Source organism: Sinocyclocheilus rhinocerous, unplaced genomic scaffold, assembly GCF_001515625.1.
Source record: "Sinocyclocheilus rhinocerous isolate Xijiao unplaced genomic scaffold, SAMN03320098_v1.1 scaffold1238, whole genome shotgun sequence".
Lineage (NCBI taxonomy): Eukaryota > Metazoa > Chordata > Actinopteri > Cypriniformes > Cyprinidae > Sinocyclocheilus > Sinocyclocheilus rhinocerous.
This window is the reverse complement of record NW_015662954.1, coordinates 88563-104240: the sequence shown is the minus strand read 5'-3', so window position 1 is coordinate 104240 and position 15678 is coordinate 88563. Positions and strand designations below refer to the sequence as shown.

Genomic DNA, 15678 nt, shown 5'->3' with positions numbered 1-15678 from the left:
TCATCAAATAACTCCAGTCATCAGAATTTATAATGTGCTGTTATATATATATATATATATATATATATATATGTGCGCAGTGTTATTTGTTGTTTATCGTACTTTTGTAATTAACACAATAAAACTAAAGCTGGACAGCAACTGAGAGGGTTAAAGGAGTTTAAAAAAAGAACAATCATTGTGTGACTCATGGTGGCAGGTGAAGTGAGGTGACAGGTCTGTAAAAGCTGTAGCGTTATAGTCTTGATGTGATTTTAAACTGTTTGGTTAAATGTGTTTTATTGAATTCTCAAAACAAAGGAGAAGGCCCCAGTATTGTGTCGCCTATAGGGACGTTCTTTTGACCGTGTTAGTTACAGTCTGTTTGGAGATACTGGAAAGGATTCATGAGAAAAAAAGACAAATTATGTGTAATGTGTGGAGAAAGACGAGCTGAGAAAGTTCTCAAACTTTAAGTCGTCTTTTCATTGATTTGATAAAGTACGACTTGAATAAGTTCGCAAAAGTTGTTTTATAACTATTTATTTTTGTTACATCCATGCAAAACCATGGGGAAGCTTTTGATAATTTATCAATCACAGTAAATGTAAAGCATTATCAATTGAAACCTCACATACGAACTTATATATATCTAACATATTTCATTTACTTGAGTACCAATATTTGTTGCTAAAAACAGTACTTATTAAAAATAAGTGATACATAGAATTTAGAGCACTAATGCACTCTGTGAAAAACAGCTTACAATGTTACAATAAAAAAAATGTAAGCACTGTTGCCTTTCTTTTAAATAAGTAATTTGACAGTAATATTATTAAACGTCTAAAAATCATAGTTGCATTGAAGATAATTGAGACGGGCAATTGATTTCCTCTCTGTTGCGGTGTTAAGGCAGTATGAGGTCTATTTTCTCTCTCTCTCTCTCTGTGTGTGTGTCGTATTTAAGGACTCAAATAGTCTTCAGAGTGCCAAAAATCACGTTTGTATACTGCTTTCATTTTATATTAAAAACCTTAAAATCCAAATATCACATTTTCAAATCTTTCACATATTTCAGTTGTTAAAAAAAAACATACATTTGTCTTGCATTAGTTATTGAACACCTTTCAGTGTGTTAACATCATATTATGTAAACTGTGCTTTCCCATTATCCGTTTTTTCGTAATATTTTTGCATGTGTTAAAACTGTCTTGTCTCTTTTGGCCACGAGGCACTATTGTTCCCTGCTGAGGCCTTCCTATATCAGCTTGAAACACTTTAGGAGTCTGGAAAAACCTGACATGCTAACCAGACCCTATATTGACACTCAGGCACGCTCCAAAATGCGAAGAGCTGTTTGTTCTGCCGCTACGAGCGTGTAGAATTTGGTTTTCATGAATTGCTAGAATTATAACAAAAGAGGAAAACAAGCTTTCTGGATGTTCTCATAATTATAATTTGCATGTTAAATTACGCTGTGTTGTGTATCATCCGCCAAATAATTCTAGCAAACGGTTGATTTGTTTAGAATCATCGCTAGAAATCTGCTGAAAGTTAACATCATGTTTTTACAGTAGAGAGCTCGATTCTCGTCTGGAGATTTTCCATATTGATTTCTTTTCTCCAAGCAATTTTACAAGAAGTCTGAATGTAGACAAGTCTGCAAAAGTTCCTTTTAAAAAAAACAAAAAAAAAACACACATAATATACATGTATAAAAAGCCACAACAATAGATGATATCAGTAATTGAGGAACAATATTTCACAGACTTTGGATTAAGTTACTTGGAGAGTCAGTGAAGGAAGATAAGGGAATTCATTCACTCTTTTAAATGCAGGATGAAACAATACAGTTTTTATGCCTTAGAGGCAAGAGAGTTTGATTCTGGAACAAGACAGGAAGGAAACAATATGATTAAACATATACATTCTCACAGGAGACGCACACACACCGCACACTATAATAATGATATATGCTTATGCAAATCCTTGATTTCCTGTGGTGTAACAAAAGAGATATGGCAATATGTACTGTATCTATATGAAGTCAGTTGTTGCTGTAATTAATAAGATAACATGCAGAAATCTTACACAATCACAGCATTTATTTCAATCATAAACCTCCATAATTAAAACTTTTTTTTGTAATAAATATTTATTTATTTTTTGCTCGATGGCATATTGTGATTATTTTTAATTACGAAACAAACATTATCAGCAGTGCTTGAAATTGGCCTGAGAAATTAATTTAATTAACGTTCCTAAATGACGCCGAATTAATTGTTAAATTTCTAAAGGCACTGGTCCGAGGCCCAGCGCGTTATATTCATATCTGTGCTTATTCAAATGAAATCTGCTCCGCACATAGTGCACTTTGCTTGCTTGCTGGCAGTCCTCTCGTGCTCTCGCACAGTCGGTTTTGGGACATGATGCAGGGCTATTGCTGTTTGTGGAAATGTTATTCTAGTCATTGGCAGTCTGCCATTATTCTCTCTATGTAATAAAAACCCTGAGTTATTTTCTGTGTAAAATCCCAAATTATTTCATATTAGAACCGCACGTTATTTATTTGCCCACTTATTAGTGTGTATTGTTTTTTTAAGGCAATCAAGAAATGGACATGCAGGCCTACAAATACAGAAAAGCATGTATTTATTATTTTGATAATCAAGCACATGTACAATATTACAAATGCTTGTAGTTTGTATAATAAAAAATCCTGCTATTGCATTATGCAGCTTTCCTAAATAACTGCATTTCTGGTTATACAGTGATATTATGTAAATATGAAATTATATTGTAGACAAAAAATAAAAAATAAAAATCCCTGCATGAATGTATCCACCGAAAGAAGGAGTTTTGACCACGTACAAAAATATGTTTTAACGTCGCGGCCGATATTTCGCTGATCTTTTTATTCATTATATTTTAAAAATTGATTTTCTGCCAGGTTGTGCACCAGTGGCAGGTGAAGGGATCCCAAAAGCCGGCACAATCTGCCCCGCACACACTCCTGTGTGAAAACAACACACTCCTCGCTGATAGCGAATGAAGTAGCTCGGTTTTTTGGAATCGTGTGTGCATTTTTAGGGAGAACAGATAAAAATAGCCACTCCAATTTTCCTGGTCGGTTGTTGCTTTTTCTCGGCCCTGGCAGACCCCTACAGACCAGCATTCTTGCCAGAGAGCCAAGATATGTCCTAGACGAGCTTCACACACACACACACACTGCTCTGCTCTGCTCGGTTCACAGACACAGTCCTGCTGTTGAGGGCCGTTTTTCAAAATAATCAAAAGGGATTTTATGTAGACGTGGATGTTTCGCTTTCATGGTGTCTGCTGTGAGAAATTTGTACTTTAGCTAGTTACATTTTTTTGCAGTTGCTTTATTAAAGAAAGGATTTTTAGTATTTATATTTTTAAGGATGTTTCTAAAAGTCATTCAGACTAATTTCCACTCCCATATCCTTCTTCGCAGGATGAATTCCATCCTTTCATTGAAGCACTGCTGCCCCATGTGAGAGCGTTTGCCTACACTTGGTTCAACTTGCAGGCCCGCAAGAGAAAATACTTCAAGAAGCACGAGAAGCGCATGTCTAAGGAAGAGGAGCGAGCTGTAAAGGACGAGCTGCTCAGCGAGAAGCCGGAGGTCAAGCAGAAGTGGGCATCGCGGCTGCTGGCCAAACTCCGCAAGGACATCCGGCCGGAGTTCCGCGAGGATTTTGTGCTCTCTGTCACCGGGAAGAAGCCCCCTAGCTGTGTGCTCGCCAACCCCGACCAGAAGGGCAAGATGAGGAGAATTGACTGCCTGCGTCAGGCGGACAAAGTGTGGCGCTTGGACCTGGTCATGGTGATTTTATTCAAAGGTATTCCGCTTGAAAGTACTGACGGCGAAAGGCTGGTTAAGTCTCCGCAGTGCTCGAATCCGGGGCTGTGCGTGCAGCCGCATCACATAGGAGTTTCCGTAAAGGAGCTCGACCTGTACTTGGCCTACTTTGTGCATGCAGGTAAGTCCCGTTTTGAATTGAGTAAATCTGTTGAATGTGTGCGAATGACACGGCAAAATGTGTAACGCAATTTATCGTAATGGATTGCACTTTTTAGGATTTTACTGTTTACTATCCATCAACAGTCAATAAGGAAGCTGTCGGATTCAAATCAAATCGAATCCGCTGCTTCCTTTATGCCAAAAGATATGCCAAAAAATGCAGACTTTTAGCTGAATATGTAAATGAAAGTGAATTTTCCTGCTAACTGCTAACTGCAAGAAGCTAACACGGAAAAGTCCGGCACAAATATCTGACGGAGCGACTGTTAATTGGCAGAAGGCGGCAGGGGATCCGTCTTGCACTGACAGCGGCACAAATGCAGGCTTTTACTTGGAAGACAAGAAGCGCACTTTGTTTCGCAAGGCAAACTGAGCACCTTAATTACATTGTTTCCTCTCGCACGCAAATTGTGGCACCGAGCGAGTTGGCAGCGCGCGTTTCCGCCATTCCCGGCATTCCGTACGGACTCGCGCTTTGATGAGGTACCGATAAAAGAGTGAAAACAGCGTGTAACCCGAAGACGCCGGAGATAAAGCCGTAAAACGTGAGCTTTAGCGCCGCGTAGGAAAACCGGGCTATCTGGCAGACGGCAGGTTGCAAAACGGGAGCGTGTGAATTACTTTGACTTGGTGGGAACACAAAGGCCCGGAGCCTTTGAGCTTTTTGTGAGGATAAGCACGACACCGTCGCTGAAACGCGTTTCCCCGCGGCCTGCCGAAATCCTTAGTTTTGATGTTCTGAAAGCCTATTCAGCGGGGAGCGTCCTGCTAACATCCTAATCGGCGAAGTTACCGTTTCTTTTTGATTCGATGGTAAATAAGAGACATCAGCGAGAGAACAAGAGGAAGAAATACGCATGAGTCTCTATCTCTCTCTCTCTCTCTTTCCTCGTCTCTGACCTGCATTCGGGCCGATCAGGTTTCGTCCTCTGTCTTATTTAAAGCAGTGGAGCATTGCTGGAGCCCCCTTGATTAAAAGCCATCTGAAGAGAGCCTGACCTCATACACAGATGGCGAAAGTGGGGCTTCTGAGAGGAGCTAAAGTCAGTAATTAAATTTATCCCACAGTCTTGCCAGGGCAAAGGGGTGCAGGCCAGCAAACACACCCACTTCATCTTGACGATAATACGACTACCTATCGATATTAGGGGAAATGGCTGGAAGAGAGGTTTCAATTCAATCTAGGTAAACAGAAACTCAAATATACTAGAGGAACAATATAATAAGCTACGAGTTTGACTTTTCCGTTTGTATTTCAATATTTGTTTGTGAGTTTGTTTGTATCAATGCTTTTCTATTTATGTGCAGTAATGTTCAACTTTTTTCTTATATGTAAGTTTAGATTTCAAAATTTTCAGTATTGTTCATTATATTTTGTAAGTTTTAAGTTTGTATTTCTCAATTATTTTAATATTTCTTCAATATTTTCACTAATATTTAATATATTTGAATATTTTTTATAATTTGCAAAGTTAAGTTTGTATTTCTTAATATTGTGTCAATATTTTTGCACTATTCAGTATTTTTCTATTCTATCTAATAGATAGAAAAAAGATAGAAAGGTTTTTTTCAGAAAAAAATCAATTGTTCTAATGTAAGTTTTTTTTTCATATATGTTAAAGTTCAAGTTTGTACTTCTAAGTTTTTTCAATATTTTCCAGTATTTTTGAAATGTATTTCTTAGAACATGTTTTTAAAAAAACCATTTTTCTAATCTCAGCAGTCACGCAGTTCGTAATTTTAGTCAGATGCCATAAATCTCTTAACAGAAAGTAACACGAGAGCTAGAAAAAGACACAAATGCGGTGTTCGCTGAGGCCTGAGGACGTGTAACCGTGGCTAATTTACGACAGGAGCACTCCACACGTGGGAGAGGTCACGGCTTAAGATGTTAGGGTCGTGACCCCATCTTCAAGGCATTTGACCTCCTAGATAAACATCCACTCCCATTAGCAACCAGTCAAGCGGAGGGCAAGCTTTGGTTTTGGGTTGCCCCCTTGACCTCCTGTTAAAACAGGTGGTTTTGTTTGGGCCACAAAGTGGTGTGCCGTATAAACCAGCCGAAAGGGGCTAATAGCCATAGAGACCCAGACTAGCATTACACCAGTTTCCTTTTAAGTAGTTTTAAGTAGTTATGTTACATTTAAGACTAAATGTTATTTATTTAATTTTTAAAAAATCAAGTCATAATTCTTCCCTCGCAATGTTTTATTTTTGGTATTTTAACATACAAGCTACTTTTAAAATATTTTAAAATGTATTTAATTTTTAAAATCATAAAATTTTCTCCTAGATGTTAGATGTTTCTCCTAGATTTAGTTCCCTTTCAAGTTCAAGACTAAATTATTACTTTTGCGGAAAAAAAGGATATTGTGTTGTCATATAAAATTTAAAAGATGCATTAATGAAATACAGAATTGTATAGAATTCTTTGAAGTTCCTGTCATTATAAATGTCAACTAAATGCAATTTCACTTGTTGTGAACTGTAGTTGTGTCTCATTCCAGTGTTTTCAGACTCACTACACAATGGAAGGATACCGCTGGTGCAGATAGATAACAAATGCTCAACCGGGCCTGTGTGTACATTTCTAGCCAGGCTGATAGATATTTATACTGGACTTACCTTAACTGACCTGGAGCCGCATCGAACAAACCGTTTGCATGTGTAATGTTTGTAAAGACATCTGACCCACTTCCATGTGAGCTCTTAAACAGATTTACTGTACAGTGTGTCTTTCAAAACTAGTTAGCTTTGATGACGCATGCTCGAGGCGCCCAGTCATAAGTTTTTATAAATTCGTATTAAGTTCTAGGAAGCAGGCTAAAAGTTTTTGCAAAAGCCGGTCAAATGCTATAGCAAGCCGATTCGTAGAACTTTTTCTTTACGCCAGTAACCGAATCCGCTGATATCTTCAGGCTGACTTTTGGTATATCTTGTGTTACAGCCGTTTTTTATTCCTCTTCCTTTCCACAGGCTGAGGAATAACAATAATTTGGATCTATTTAAGGCGATTGTGGGATAAACCACAGCCTTTGCTGTGGTTACTGCAGTACACATTGTGGGCTGGGACCTCCCCACCCCCTTGCACCCACCCTCCCCTGCTTTCTGCTTGCTAAATCCCACCGACCGGCCCTGTTACTGCAACAATGACCATGCCACTGTGCTCTTTCACACAGTACCATTCATTAAAAACGAGGTTGTCGGCCATTCATAAAAATACATCGTGCAACAAGTTATCTTGTGCAAATGCCGCTTTGGCACAGACCCAGTGCTGAAGGACCAGCTCGGATCCAATGATGGGAGTCAGTTTTAATATCATTGCATTTGACCTCCTTTTGAACCATTTTTTTCCTGCTGCAATGTGATTGGATTAAACGAAGCAGATGGTTCTGGGACGGAGAAACACTGTAAGATGTTTCGTTGCGCAGCCACTTGCCTTTAGTGGGTGAATTTCTCCTAAACCTGATTGCAAGGCAAATTTGTGTAATCCGTTTAATGTGCATTGTCAGCGCCGATCTTTCCCCGCAAATTTGGACCACGTTAGTTGGCGCCCAAAGTAGGGTCTCAACCGTGCATTAATGCATCGCTTTCATTGTTGTGGTTCAAAAACGATTGTGTTTCTTTCTTTTCCGACAATTTGTTTAAAATGCAGCTCATCACACTCCATTTCCTCGCTGACATAACCGCGGCCTGGGGAGCGCGGTGAAGGGTTTCGAGCGCCGAGGCAGTGGGCAGTAATCTAGAGCCGGCGTGAGCGGTACACCTGTGGTCTGGGCTTACCGCTGTCCCCCTGCATAGTGAGGCAGGAAAAGGAATGAGGGGGGTTGGCACCAGTCAATTTTTGCTAATTAGTTTTGTATTAACTCCTCAGTCGTCCCAGCGCATGGCCACTGAGAGAGAAATGGGCCCCGTGATGGGAGCTCGGCTATTTTTATTTTTATGCTCCTTTGTTCACACATTTATTTAATGCTTCTTGTGTTGGAGTTGCTACAGATGACTTTGCTGTGCGGGAATGTGTTAAGTAGGCCCGTATGGAATACACACTTTTTGTGCATACTTTGGATTTAAATATCTTAAAATGTGTTTATATTGTCACGTTAGTTAAAATACTTACTAAATGAACACACAAATGTTGGAGGATGCATATAACTTTAGAATGACAAGAAAGATTCGAGTAGTAATAGTAAAAAAAGGTAAATGTAAAAAATATATAGGCCTATGCGTCACTTTCATTGTCTACTATTTAAAGGAATAGTTTACCCAAAAATAAAAATTTGCTGAAAATGTACTCACCCTCAAGTTGTTCCAAAAGATTCTTTCTTCTATTGACCATAAAAGAAGATGTTTTGAAGAGTGCTGTTGCTGTTCTTCATTGACTTCCATAGTATTAAAAAATAAAGCTATTTTGTAGGACATAGGACATAGGTGTAGCGTCAGCTCTGGTGAGAAATGACGAACGCAGAAACACGGAAGAGAGAGCAAAACAAAACACTGGTCAAGTGCAAAACAAGGATTTGTAAAGAAAAATGTGGGAGGATTTTGATATAAACCAAGAGGAGACTGGTTTTCCTTTGCTGTAAACAAAACTTGGTTCTCACAAGACTAGCATATTTTCACCAGAGTTTACGCTACGCATAAGTCTGGAACGCCACCTTAAATATGGATTTTTTCTTACACAAACGCATCCCTTCGCTTCAGAACGGCTTCAGAGCCGTGCGGTGTATTTTTATGATGGATGGATGCACTTTATTGGACTTCAAAATCTCAACATCCATTCACTGACATTATAAAGCTTAGAAGAACCAGGACATTTTTTTTTTATAAAACTGATTTTATTCATCTGAAAGAAGAAAATCATATACATCTAGGATGGCTTGAGGGTGAGTAAATCATGGGGTAATTTTCATTTTTGGGTGAACTATCCCTTTAAGCCAATTGCGAAGTTTTGAAGATGACGACGCAATCCCTTCACGCCATTTATCTTGCGATGTTAGAGTCTGAACGTCCAATGTTAGGAGTACAGACAAGCGGCAGAAAGGCTTTGAACAGTTTATCAGGTTTTGTTGTTTGTTACTGCAAGTTTAACCATGTCTACCGTTTCCTTTCGTCCATGTTTTTTGAGAACTCATGGCTCGCAGTGAGCTTAGCCGTTTTGGGGAACGGTACGCAGTGTCTTCTAACGGATCAGACTGTTTTAGACTTCCCGAGAGCAGACATCTCGTTCATTACAGAACAGCAACTTTGGCTAACTTCTGAGAATGGAGCCTTTGTGCACGCATGCCATTCAACAAGAGTGCCATTGTCTTAAGCCCCAGCCGGCAGCAAACGAGGCATTGCGAGGCCTTTGCCGGGAGAAACTTTGATTGAATTAGGTCTTGATGAGGACTTCATTTGAATGGTGAGCAGACAGCTCATGTGCGTCTCAAGGAGACTAGGACATTTGTTTTTTTTCCATTATTACTCAAGAACAACACAGTAAATTTGTCAACTAGGCTCTATGCCATACATTTGAATTAAGATCTTATGTTTAACAAGCTGCTTTTAACAAAGGTAAAAGACCTTTACAGTTTATATCGGTTACAATAGAAGCCAGAAATGTCCATTCAGATTCAAACGTCGTAAAATGAATGCCAGCAAGCAAAAGCCTCTTAAACTGGGTTTAAACTGACAGACTGAGTCTGCTTCATCACTAAATCTCTGCTCAAACTGGATCCTCATCACGTGGAGATTGATCTGCATTATAGTGGCCGATCGGTACGCCACTGCCTATTGATCACTGTGTTTGCAGTGTTGAGCAACACACGTCTGGATCTCACAAACCAGCACACTTTATGTTCCCAAACCGTTTCCTAAACACAAATACAAATGTTTGCCATAGCTAGCGCCCTAGTATCATGAAAGGCCCACTCCCACTGCCAAGAAAAGAATGCAGGCCCGGTGATTGAGGCACGGGGCAGCATTGTACGCCGGGATATAAAGGAGAGCGCAGACATGAAACAGGACAGCTGTGAATGTCTGTGGGGGAAAGTTGCTACAGATGGTAAAAGAAGTGGAAAATAAACTACCGTATGGCTGGTAAAATATAGAAGAAAGGCTGGGGGTGTGCTGCCGTACAGGATCCTCTCATGTCGTTGCTGTGTACGTGTTTCTGGGATTTTATGCGTGTCCGTGTTAAAGGGAATGTGTTACCTCAATTGCTTGTCTGTCCCAATACCCGTTATGCCCATCTGCTGCTGAGCAATGCACAGATTTGGTCTGTGACTGACATGTGCTAGTCGTGCAAAATCCCTGTTTTCACGGAATTTCATTACATTATATTTGGATTAGGGCTATTAGCAGGGTTCTAGTGGATTTGAAGATTATACTGGAGTATTTGACTAACTTTAGGTGTCAAGTCTGGTTTTCAGTGCAATATTTGTGGTATTTTTGAATATTGTAGGATGTGATCAAGCAACAATTGGACTTTCAGTTTTATAAGGGTAGGTTTACAAATGGTTTTACCCTATTTTTGCATTTACATTTAAGCATTGAGGCTGACGTGGAAATCTTTCTAATGTATCACCATTTGACAAGTAAGCCAAATTTTATCATTACATTGAAAACATTTAGGGATTATTAGCAGTCAGACTTTTTGCTTCTTAAAAATTAGGCCTATAATGTCCAGAAAAGCCATTTCAAATGTAGTAAGGTAAAGATCAACTGATATTGTTTCAGCAATACCTATTATTTTTAAGCGCTTCATAACTAATCTGCAAAAACGGAATTATTTTCTGCTGTTTCGTGCAGCAATGTCTAATAATAAAATTATAAAAATAAAAGCATCCGATTACCAATATGATTTTTAATTAATTTATTTCTGCTTTTTTTGCTCAGTAACTAAAACTCCAGCAATAAAAGCACCTGATAACTGATGATTTTGTAATTTATTTCTGCCTTTTCATGCAGTAACTTAAACCCCAACTATATGCATTACGAATATTTGAAAAATATATTATGAGGATGAGGATATTAATGATAATAATAATGATAATAACAATAATAATAAAAATAGTATATTATTATTATTATTATTATTATTAATAATAAAGTAATATTAATAATGTCTGTTATTATGATTATTATTAGTGGTAGTACTAGCAGCTGCAGCAATATTTAAAAAAATATTTAGCATGTATGACTAAAAGTTGAATAGTTTTTTTGAATAGTTTTTGAAACATTTTCATATTTAGTATTATTATTTATAATTGTAACACTATTGTTGTGTCCTGCACACTAGTATAATATATTTATTTATTTGTTATGTTTCATCTAGCGATGTACTAGATGGCATTTATCAGTTTTATCACTATAGAAGAACCAAATACGTAGAAATATTTGTAAAAATATACTTTTGAAAACTTTTTAAAGTTTGTCAAGGTCTCTCTCTATGTATTTATATAAAACAAAACTTTCTAGTATTTGTCTGAGAATTACAGCATATTTGCCAACACGGCTTATGCTCTCTAAGCAAGGCTATGTTTGGTATTTATTGTGTTTTTGTGTTCAAATCGTCAGATGTTGTTTTTAATTATTGAATGCGGGGGAGGGTGTTGGGCTAAGTATGGAATTGACTTTGAATTATTGAACTATTTATCCCCAGAACTGCCCTCGGTCCCTCCATCTGTCTGCTTTGCAGAAATATAAATAAATAAGCAAATAAAGATAATAAGGCTAAGGCACACTCCTAGCCAGACCCCGAGTTCTGGCACGTTTCTGTTCCTTATTTTTGCAGTGCCCCTTCAGAAAAAAACCTCCGATCACACTCCCAATTAGCCTGCTTTGGATTTGGATAGAATGTAAACATCGTTCTTTTAGGGGCTCATCATGAATGATCATATTTGGAGGAAATTCAAGTGCTGTAATGAAAGAATGTCACAAATTTTAACCTCCAACCTGCCCCTTTCATTAGGCTACAGTCCTTCGACTCCCGGGGCGACATGGGCAAAGATATTTTTGCCCCCACCATGTGTTTGGTACGGAAGTTCTAAGCGGCCATGCATTATTAAACGAGAAAACAACTCCCGTTATGTCGAGATCACGAGAAAATTAAGTCGTTATAACGAGAAAACAACTCCCGTTATGTCGAGATCACGAGAAAATTAAGTCGTTATAACGAGAAAACAACTCCCGTTATGTCGAGATCACGAGAAAATTAAGTCGTTATAACGAGAAAACGAGAAGGAAAAAAAATATATTGCATGGCCGCTTAGAACTTCCGTAGTTTGGCGATTTAAATAATGCACTTGAAATGATTTGTCTTCAGTCGAATACTAAAGATACTGTTTAATTAGCAGTGATTAGAGCAGGATCTCTAAATCATTCCCTTCCATCTAGTCGCTCCCGGACTTGTCTGTATGAGTGAGTATCACTCATTAAGAAAGAGTTTTAGGGGCATCGATCCATTAGTTACGCGTCTGAATTAAACTAACACAGAAGTTTTTGTTTTCGCACCAACGAGGGATCGCCGGGACTCGTTAAATTGATCACGAAGCGCATATTCACCCACATTTCCAAAACTGTTTTCACAGACAAAACAAAAGCACCACTTGATTAGCTGTGAACCAGCTGTGAACCATCTGGGAACGGGGAGCTGTGCGACCAAGCTAATTGGTTCGATTTGAAAAAGAATAGGACCATCCCTCTCGTCGCATGCGTATTTGAATGAGTCCCCCTAACCGCAAGTTGCGTTCCTCACCCCTCCCTCTTCACTTTTTGTTTTACATTCCCAGTGATGAGCTCCGGTCTGGTGCGTCGGCGCTGGGAAACCTCTGCGCTCCTGGGGTTTGTGTTACTTCACAGTTGGGAAACAGCTGGCGCGGGAGAATGTGGCACTGTGTTATGAAATCCAGAATATTGTTTAGAGATTCTTTTGTCAGTGCTAGTCGAAGTTCACAGCGTTATTAATGGGCCGACAGTAGCTGAAGGCACGCACCGTGTGATCTGTTGTTAAGTGGAGGGTTCAAATCGCAGTGCCACCTGTTGTCTGTGGTCTTACTCAGTGTGTTACAGTGATTTTACCACCATTTATGAGATGTTGTTAGGCAGACAAGTTTTGAATTTCATATGTAAATAATTCGCACAAACTTTTTTGCGAAAAAAAGTAGTTTTTAGTAGTATATCGTGTGTTCAAATCTTAATAAATAGTAGTCAATCATCGGAGTGACTAATTCAGTCACATTAATTTATTTGGTAAAGGTAAAACCATCGTACTTTATGCTCGTCTTTTTATACCAAATAAAAAATATACAATTTTATTTCCCTCATTTTGGATTTTTTTAAATACAATTTTTATATATTTACTGCAGTTTTGATGCAACTTTAATATTAGTCAATCATCTGAGCAAATTATTCAGTCACGGTTTTTATTCCAAGTAAAATAATAAAAATAAATTACTCTTATCTATCTATCTATCTATCTATCAGTGCTCTCAAGCGATTAATCGCATCCAAAATAAAAGTTTTTGTTTACATAATATATGTGTGTGTGCTGTGTATATTTATTATGTATATATAAATACACACACATACAGTATATAATTCAGAAAATATATTATGTTTATATATTAAATAGATTTATATATAATATAAATTATATTAATATAAATATATAAATGTATATACATGTAAATATTTTCAAAGTATATACATGCATGTGTGTGTATTTACGTATATATACATAATAAATATACACAGTACACACACATATATTATGTAAACAAAAACTTTTATTTTGGATGCGATTAATCGCGATTAATCGTTTGACAGCACTAATATATATAGTATTTTTGTTTCAACCTCGTGTGTATATAAAAGTGCACAACAAACCCAGCGCTGGGATTGCATTATCTGTGGTAAAGGCTATCACTGTCTGCCACGCTTGTTAAATACACATTTCAGCTGATAAAAGTCAATATTCTAAGAAATGGTACAGGTATGGAGCACTTCCTGTGGGAGATGCCAGACATGGGCCTCCCACTCATGGCTGCAGCTCACATTTGCTGCAGGCCATGCTTTGCCCCATTGTTGGGTTGGGAGGAGCCAATGTACGGTTCAAAGTCAGGCGCACAGAGATAAGACAACAGTCAGACTGAGGAACTGTGTACTGTAACCAGCCCAACTGCTCCTGTCATGACCACACAGGCAAAAATTAGCAATTAGGATTTATACTGGCTCCTGTCTATCACTCCGTTCCCCTCAGAGTATCTCATCTTTTTATATCTAACATCTTTCTCTCTTTGTTACATGTACAGTTTGCAATTTGCAGCAATTTCTAAATTATTTCTAATTAGCCAATAAAAATGGCTATTTATTACTATCAACTTGTATTTGTGTGAATTGCTTTGCCATCTCATCAATCAAGACTTTTAAATATTCATCTTTTATAAATATGCACTGTTATGAAGTTTCTGGGCCTAGCTGCTAATTTTACTTTTGCTAATACTGCATTTTACCCTTTCAGCTGCATTATACCTGAAATCGCATCTTTAATGCAACCGATTTGACTTGTCATGAAACATAAACGTGATATTATAAAATGCGCTTTCATTCCTTATAGCAGACAATTGAGTTATATGATGAAACGTAAATTACGTATTATAGTAACATTTGAAGAATCTGAGCAAATTATTCAGTCACATCAAGTCATATGAAATTTTTTATCATCAGGAATTTTGATTAAAGGCATTTCCATCATGCGCATGTCTTTTTTCACAATTATCTGTGAATAATACATTGTGTAGGCTGTGAAATAATCGTTTTTTTGCACTTATCTGTGAATAATACATCTACCACCACAGTTGGAGTGTAGATCATGAAAACGTTGTTACAGAGCAACATGCTAAAATCACTTAAAATAATGGTGCAGGCAAGAATTCATTGGCTAGAATTATCAGCTGTAATTCTCCTTTTTGATATTGTTAATAATAATGATTTTTTTTTTAATTTTTACAATTATTTGAGAATAATACAGTGACCACCACAGTTGGTGTGTAGACTGAAATAATCTTCACAGAGTAGCCTATCATGCTAAAATGCTAAAAACACTAAAATTATGCCATATGCAAGCATTAACCTACAGTGATCAGTTGTTATTACACATTTGATATTGTTAATAATGATTTTTTTCACAATTATCTGTGAATAATGCAGTAACCACCACAGTTGGTGTGTAGACTGTGAAATAATCTTCACAGAGTAACATGCTAACATGCTAAAAACATTCAAAATGATGCCATAAACAACAATCCTCATCTAAAATGATCAGCTATAATTCTCCTTTTTATATCGTGAAGAATAATGTTTTTTTTCCACAATAATCTTTGAATGATAGATCGACTACAACAGTTAAATTTTCAGTGTGACATGCTAACATGCTAAAATGTCTCAAAATGATGGCACAAGTAATAAATACTCATCTGGAATGATCAGCTGTAATTCAACTTTTGATATCGCTAAAAATAATGATTTTTTGCACAATTATCTGTGAATGATACTTTGTCCAGTGTAAGCCGTGAGCCCGAGAGCGTCCTGTTGTCGTATCCTCCGTATGTCAGTGGCCGACACACACACACACACACACACACACACACACACACACACACACACACACA

General features: G+C 37.7%; 1 protein-coding gene across 1 annotated transcript in view; it reads left to right on the top strand.

Moving 5' to 3' along the window:
* The window catches only part of LOC107728529 (nuclear factor 1 A-type), a gene marked incomplete at its 3' end in the record, with an annotated part of 146372 nt that overhangs the window by 44236 nt on the left and 86458 nt on the right, over window positions 1-15678 (top strand). Inside the window, exon 2 of the mRNA XM_016538732.1 lies at window positions 3458-3986. Within this exon, the coding sequence (XP_016394218.1) occupies window positions 3458-3986 (529 nt within the window). The remainder of the gene's footprint in view (window positions 1-3457; window positions 3987-15678) is intronic.